The sequence below is a fragment of the Piliocolobus tephrosceles genome, chromosome X, assembly GCF_002776525.5.
Source record: "Piliocolobus tephrosceles isolate RC106 chromosome X, ASM277652v3, whole genome shotgun sequence".
Taxonomy (NCBI): domain Eukaryota; kingdom Metazoa; phylum Chordata; class Mammalia; order Primates; family Cercopithecidae; genus Piliocolobus; species Piliocolobus tephrosceles.
Window position 1 is genome coordinate 65,072,595 of NC_045455.1, and position 8,003 is coordinate 65,080,597.

Genomic DNA, 8,003 nt, shown 5'->3' on the forward strand with positions numbered 1-8,003 from the left:
CAAAACATTACCTCCTAATAGAGATATATTGAAATCTTCAACTGTGTTTGTGGTTTTGGTGATTTCTCATAATTTGCTCTCCTTTTCATTATACTTTAAATATGTAGAAGCTGTGTTCTAATTTATGATTGTTATATCAATTTGGTAAAGTGTCCCTTTTCTACATTTTCACTTTTTTTCTCCTGGCTATTATTGTTGATGACAAAGTAATTATCATCTCATTGTTTTTCCTTTATAGGGATGCTAACTTTCTCCCTGATACCTTTATAATTTTTAAAAATTCCTTACATTCTTATGTTTCACTATGGTGTGTCCAGGTCTAAAAATGTCTTTTATCCTGCTTGCTTCACTTTCTTTTGAGAACACATGACTTTCTTTAGTCCTGGAAAATTTTAATATTTGCTTTTCTTATTGCCTACATTTTGATCCTACAATTAGATATATTTTTTATCTTCTCAATTATCTCCAATAGTACCTAATTGTACTTTCATATTTTGTATTCTCTTCTTTGTTCCTTTCCAGGTGAATTTTTTTTTTTTTTTTTTTTTTTTGAGACAGTTTCGCTCTTGTCACCCAGGCTGGAGTACAGTGGTGTGATCTCGGCTCACTGCAACCTCCGTCTCCCAGGTTCAAATGATTCTCCTGCCTCAGCCTCCCAAGTAACTGGGATTACAGGCATGTGCCACCACACCCAGCTAATTTTTGCATTTTTAGCAGAGACGGGGGTTTCACCATGTTGGCCAGGCTGGTCTCGAACTCCTGACCTCAGGTGATCCGCCTGCCTCAGCCTCCCAAAGTACTGGGATTACAGGTGTGGATGAATCCTTGAATACTGTTTTCTAAGCCTATCTGGGTACCATCTATTGAGTTTTTAATTTAAATGATTATACATTTCATGCCCAAGATAATTATTTTTCTTATATTTATATAGTCTTGTTTCATTAATGCATAATGATTTCTCATAATTAAAAAATTTAAATAAATGCTTTGCTTTAGTTTATCTTTTTGGGCATACTTACTTTAGGAGACTTATCAAAATCCTCCATAAAAAATAATAATTTCCTCTGGAGTTAGTTCATGGTTCAATTTTTTTCTTTTATTAATTTTATGCCATCTGTCTTACCATTAGATTTATTCAGGTGTTAAAATTTTAGTTTGTGGGGTCCTTTTGTTTTGGAGGGTTGAAAATTGCTTTTTCTTCATTTCCTTCCTCTTCCTGTGTACCTCCTAAATATCTAACAGGGTCTTCTTCCTTGGGTCCCCTCCATTCTTGCTAGCTGGGATCCTTGAAGAGCAAGTGTGGTCTCGAAAAAAAATACCAGTAATGTGGCTGGTCTGTTTTAGCCCAATCTCTGGAAGAAAAATTCCCCCTAAGACATTTATAACCATAGATTTGGCTTCACTTGTGTTTGGAGCTTTAATTACAATACTGGTATGGGCTGGAAACATCTGTGTTGAGAAATTAACACTAAAATTAACATTAAGGGGTGGTAATACTCCTGGGATTTTTAGAAGTAAATATAAGACACTCTGGAGGGATAAATATTGGATTTTTTCACTAAAGCACTGGTGAAGATGAACTTACAATTGAACATTTAAAAACAGACTCCACTATGAGAGACTGCAAATAGAACAAATGCTGATTAGACCATAAAGAATTTCAGATAATATAATTATCTTAGGAAGACTATATTATTGTATATTTAAAATTATATAATTTAATTAAATTGAGGAATCCAAACATAAGAAAAATATAGTCCCTCAGTAAAGAGCAGGAAGATTCTCTTGGCCTGTTTGGGCTACTCTAACACAGTACCTTAGACGAGTTAACAAAAATGTCAGAAATACACTTCTAGTTCTAGAGGCTACAAAGTCCAAGATCAAGGTGCCAGTAGAGGCTGGGTGCGGTGGCTCACGCCTGTAATCCCAGCACTTTGGGAGGCCGAGGCGGGTAGATCACCTGAGGTCAGGAGATCGAGACCAGCCTGGCCAACACGGTGAAACCCCGTCTCTACTAAAAAATACAAAAATTAGCTGGGCATGGTGGCAGGTGCCTTAATCCCAGCTACTTGGGAGGCAGAGGCAGGAGAATCGTTTGAACCTGGCAGGCGGAGGTTGCAGTGAGTCGAGATCCAGCCATTGCACTCCAGCCTGGGGGACAAAAGTGAGACTTCTCTCGAAAAAAAAGTGCCAGTAGATTTGGTGTCTGGTAACGGCTAGCTTTCAGCTCCATACACAGCACCTGCTAGCTGTGTCCTCACTTGGTGGAAGGAGCGAACAAGCTTCCTTGGGCCTCTTTTATAAGGGCACTAATCCCACTTATGAAGGCTAGGCTCTCATGACCTAATCACCTAAAGGTTCCACCCCTTAATACTATCACTTTGAGGATTAGGTTTCAACACCTGAATTGGGAACAGGGGCACAAACATTCAGACCATAGCAAAAATTTTTATAATTAACTAGAACTTCTGGAAGTTGAAAAAAGTCTGTGAATAGAAATTAAAATTCAACTGATGGTTTAAAAAACAGAATAGATACAGGTAATGAAGGAGTTAGTAACTGGAAGATAGGTCTAAGGAGAAACATGATGGAAAATGTGACAGAGAAGTTAAGAGGCATGAAGTCAAATGTCTATGAAAAGGAGTTCCAGAAGAAAAGAATATGAGAAAACAATATGCAAATCAATTCCAGCTGTGAACTTTCTATAATTATTCGAAGCCAGGAATCATCATATCTGGGAAATAAGACAATTATCAAGCATCAACAATGAAAAGAAATTTATACCTAGACACAGCAGTTTAGTAGAGGAACAAAGACAAAGGAAAGTGTGTAAAGCACATGTCTCAGGAATGGTAACAGTAAGTGTGAGCTGCACTTACTGGTCCACCCAAATTTATGGTCTCCAGTTTTAGTGGGGTCCTCCGTGATGACTGGCAATCCGAAGCCTGGTCTGCTTCCTTCCCAGTGTATCAGTGATTCCAAACGCTCATCCCTCAGCTCACTCCCGTCCAGCACGCACTCATCGTGTGACTGTGCCTCCTCCTTCACAGAGATAGTATGCGTTCTGCAGAAGGAATCATCTCAGTTTTCTAGCTCCATAACTTCTCTATATCCACGAGTGCTTCTCTCCTTTTCTCTCCCTATCTTCTTTTTCCTAGGAAAAACTGTCCCTCTTCCTGCTGAAAGCCCATGGTCTGCAGGTGCTCTAAAACCCAGCCTCTTTTCAGTGACCTGCCTCCTGTTTTCAATGTCTATTACCTCGTTTCCCTCAGCATATAAACTGCCCAACTCTCTCCCATTAAAAACAACCACCAAAAACCATTGCCCCCGTGTTCTCTAAATAACACCATTCCTTTCAGAGCCAGGCTCACTGAAAGAGGAGTTTAAACTCATTGTCACCACCTCTTTTTTTTCTTCAGACGAGTGTCTTGCTCTGATGCCCAGGCTGGAGTGCAGTGGCATGATCATAGCTCATTACAACCGTATACTCCTGGACTCAAGCAATCCTCCTGCATCAGCCTCCTGAGTAGCTCTCCCAGCACTTTGAGAGGCTGAGGAGGGAGGATTGTTTGGACACAGGAGTTTATGACCCGCTTGGGCAACACAGTGAGACCTCCTAACTGCTAAAAATCAAAAACCTGGGCATGGTGGTGCTCGCCTGTAGTCTCCACCTGTCACCACTTTGTTAACCTCCATTGCTTTCTTGACCCCTGTACATTGGCTCCTGCTGTGTGGCACTCCTCTGAAATATTCTTTCAACAGTTATCTATTACTTTGAAATTGGCAAGTCAAATAATCATTTCTCAGTCCTCATCTATTTGGCTACTCCCTTGGCTTCCACAATACACATCTTCTTGGCTCTTACCAGCTCTTTCTCAATCGCCTCCACTTGCCACTTGTTTTGTTTTGAGATGGAGTCTCGCTCTGTCTCCCAGGCTGGAGTGCAGTGGTGCGATTTCGGCTCACTGCAACTTCCGCCTCCTGTGTTCAAGTGATTCTCCTGCCTCAGCCTCCTGAGTAGCTGGAACTACAAGTGTGCACCGCCATGCCTAATTTTTTGTATTTTTAGTAGAGAGGGGTTTTGCCATGTTGGCCAGGCTGGTCTCAAACTCCTGACCTCACACTTGCTACTTAAATATTAGGTTGGTGCAGTTACTTTTAGGTTTAATTTAGGTTGGTGCAGATTGTCTTATTGATCTATTCCCTTTCCTTTCTAAAAATATCAATGTTGCAGTCTTAGACACAATTTTAATTCCTGGTTCTATGAATCAGTAGTGGTGAGACCTTCAACACATTTTTTAACCTCTCTGAGCCTCAGCTTCTTTGCTTATAATTTGGTGATAATGTCTACCTCAAAATGTTGTTAGTATTAAGTGAAATATGGTATAAGTGCCCTAGGATAGTGATGGGCATATAGTAAGGGCCCGATGTATGGCAATTTTCTTTTTTTTTTTAATTCTCTCTTCCTCTCCTCTTAAACATTAGATGATGGAAGTTAATAAATATAATAACGGGTGTTTAACACAATGTACAACTCAACAGAAGATAGATTCTCCCAACATTAGTTGTTTATCATGCTTAGAAAAACCTGGGTGAAAATGCAACTTTTATATTGCTCAACTGGGAATGGAGAAAAGGGAACTGAGTTTTTACATGTATTCTTCAGTGCTTTCATATCACACCGCTGATTTTTAGTGCTTATTATTTCAGAAATTTTGAAGAATCTGAAGATGAGTTGAGAGATGTAGTAGTAGAATCCTTAAAAAAACTTGCTACTTTCAAAGAGGAAGAAAAAACAGGAGAGGCCTCCTGTGCCTCTAAGGACTCTGGAAAGTCAAGTGAAAGAGAGGGGATAAGTAGGCAGACATCTGAAGAATTAAGTGAAGGCTTGGAGAATATTTCTACTACATCTAATGACCACATTTGTATTATAGATGAAGACCAAGGGACATCAACAACTAGTCAAAATATACAAGTGTGATTATTGTACTTTTTCTTAAGTAATAAGTTAGTGTCTAGTGTCTAATACCTATAGTATTTATTTGGGTGCAAGTCATAAATGCTCATTTACTGTAAGGGTTTTCTAGTAATCTCAAGGATTTATTTTTCTTTCAACTTAGGAAGTAGAACTAACTTTTGAATATAGACATTAATATTTTTACTTTAAAGTTTCTATTAAGAAATCTTAGGCTGGGCAATCCCATCACTTTGGGAGGCCAAGGCGGGCAGATCATGAGGTCAGGAGTTTGAGACCAGCCCAACTAACATGGTGAAACTCTGTCTCTACTAAAAATACAAAATTAGCCGGGTGTGGTGGCGCATGCCTGTAATCCCAGTTACTTGGGAGGCTGAGGCAAGAGGATCACTTGAACCCTGGAGATGGAAGTTGCAAGTGAGCTGAGATTGCGCCATTGCACTCCAGCCTGGGCAACAAGAGCAAAACTCTGTCTCAGAAAAAAAAAAAAATTAAAAAAAAAAAAAAAAAAAAAAATATATATATATATATATATATATATATATATATATTTCAGCTAATGAGCTAATGTATGTGGTAGGCAGAGTAATGTGGCTCAACACCTCCTCTGAAACATGTCCCGTCCTAATCCCCAGTTTGTGAATACGGCAAAGGAGAATTAAGGTTGCAAGTGAAATTATTTGCTCATCAGCTGACCTTAAAATAGGGAGGTTATCTTGGTTTATCCACGTGGGTGCAGTGTAATCAGAAGGGTCCTTACAAGTGGAAGAGGAAGGCAAAAGAGAAAACCAGAGATATGGCAGCATGAAAAGGACTCAGCCTGATGTTGCTGGCTTTGAAGATGGAGGACAAGGTACAAACTAAGAATTCAGACAGCCTCTGGAATCTGGAAAAGGTGAAGAAATGGGTCTTTCCTAGAGCCTCCAGAAGGAATACAGCCCTGCGAACACGTTAATTTTAGCCTAGTGAGATCAATTTCACACTTCTGACCTGCAAAACTGTTAAGATAATAAATTTGTGTTAACTAAGTTTGTGATAATTTGTTAGGACAGCAATAGAAAACAAATACAATATACAGGTTCATTCATTTAACATAATCAATCTGCTATTTTATAAAACTGTGATTTTGAAATTTCTTGTATTGAATACTTTTTTGAAGCTGATGTTGACACAGGAAGAAGGCAATTGAGCAAGAAGAATAAGGCATGGTGTGTTAATTATGCACTAAATGACCATGACCATTTTGTCTTACTGGATTGGTTTCTAATAGTTTCAAGTGTATAGGTTAGGGGCAGGGACTATATCTGGTCTTTATATCTTACAATGATCTTTTCATATACAGTTATTAGCACAGTGCCAGAAATCTTTCTTGAATTAATAAATGCTAAAACATTTCCTCATTAGGACTGTAAGCTGTTTGGTGTAGGAAAACTTTTTTTTAATTGATCATAACAATTCCAACGTTGAACATGGCCTGGAGCTTAACAGATGTTTATTTAAATATTAAGGAGTATGTCTGGGCTTAGGAAGGAGAGGGTGGTTATATTTCAGGGTGGTAGAGTTCTGCCTGAAATATGTGCTCTACAATACAAGTAAAATGTCTCACTGATACACTGTTAAACTGAGAAAACAAAGATGAGGTAAGGTTTGTCAGATGATTTCTAAGGTCTGTTTACTATTTACATTTCATGTAATTTTCACTAAATGTGGAGAATGCACGTCGTAGGAGTCACCTGAGGTATGTTCAGTTTTTTGTGACTATTTCCTGATGTCTGACAGACTGTTCTTTCAACTTGATCTAGAGTTACAGTCTACTCTTTTAGGGAGAATGCTGTTTGTTCACATCATGAGGCTGTAAATATTTAAAATGTTCTCACTATTGTGTTAGTTTCCAACTGACACATGGCCTGAGAGATTGGAGTATCATTAATTCTCCAACTGTTTTGGTGCTCAGGGTGTGCATATGTTTATTTACTGTCAGGACTAGTTCAGACATAGTAAAACTGCTAGTGACTTCATGTAATCCTTTTTCTGAACAGTATTTGAAAGCAAGGGAAATGAAACATGATCCCTAAAAACCTCAAACATCCAAACAACTCAATTAAGTGAAAAAAAAAAAAAAAGTTTAAGGTTGGTAAATGAACAGGCCAGGTGTGGTGGCTCACGCCTGTAATCTCAACACTTTGAGAGGCTGAGGCAGGAGGATCGCTTGAGCCCAGGAGTTCAAGACCAGCCTGGGCAAGATAGGGAAACACCCATCTTCAACCGCCCCTCACCAAAAAAAAAAAAAGCTGGTGTGTTGGTGTGCACCTCTGGTCCCAGCTATTCAGGAGGCTGAGGTGGGAGAATCACTTTAGCTTCAGCCTGGGAGGTTGAGGCTAGTGAGCCATAATCCGTGATCGCATCACTGCACTCCACCTTGAGTGACAGAGTAAGACCCTGTCTCAAAAAAAAAAAAAAAAAAAAAAATGGTTAAGCATGTCAGGTTACTGGGTTTGCTCCCATGACAAGATGCTTGGCTAAAGTCTATTTTAGGTAATAGTCACCAAGCTTTACTCAGCGATTTTGAATTCTTTGCTGTAAATTGGAAGTATTCACTGTGATAAGTATACATATCTGCAACATTTTCAACTGGTTTTAGTCCCTAATTCTAGACCTTACCCATTTTACACACACGATTAGCTAAATCATGTTCCTGAGGCATGGCTCTGATTACTTTGCTCTGGCTTTAGCCTTGGCCTCATCTGTTAAACTGAAACTGTTTATCAGACCTGTATGCATTAAAAAATTTTTTTTCTTAGAAAAATCAGCCTCTTGCTAGCCATGTATGATAGCTATCAAATTGATCATTCTGTAAAAAGTAGCAATAAGTGTATCAACACTTTGACCTCCTGCGTGTCTAGTAACATTTGCATATAGTCCAAGTGAGCACACAGCACCAGAATATTGGAACAGATGCATCTCCAAAGCCAAGGGTTGCCTTACATTTAGAGTGGGAAAAGAGGAAAATGAGTTAGCAGAGGAGCAG

At 39.0% G+C, this 8,003-nt stretch overlaps 1 protein-coding gene across 1 annotated transcript in view; it reads left to right on the plus strand.

Moving 5' to 3' along the window:
* Positions 1 to 4,981, plus strand: part of NEK5 (NIMA related kinase 5) — an 87,747-nt gene extending 82,766 nt beyond the window's left edge. Inside the window, exon 22 of the mRNA XM_031934936.1 lies at positions 4,711 to 4,981. Within this exon, the coding sequence (XP_031790796.1) occupies positions 4,711 to 4,981 (271 nt within the window). The remainder of the gene's footprint in view (positions 1 to 4,710) is intronic.
* The last annotated feature ends 3,022 nt before the right edge of the window (positions 4,982 to 8,003 follow it).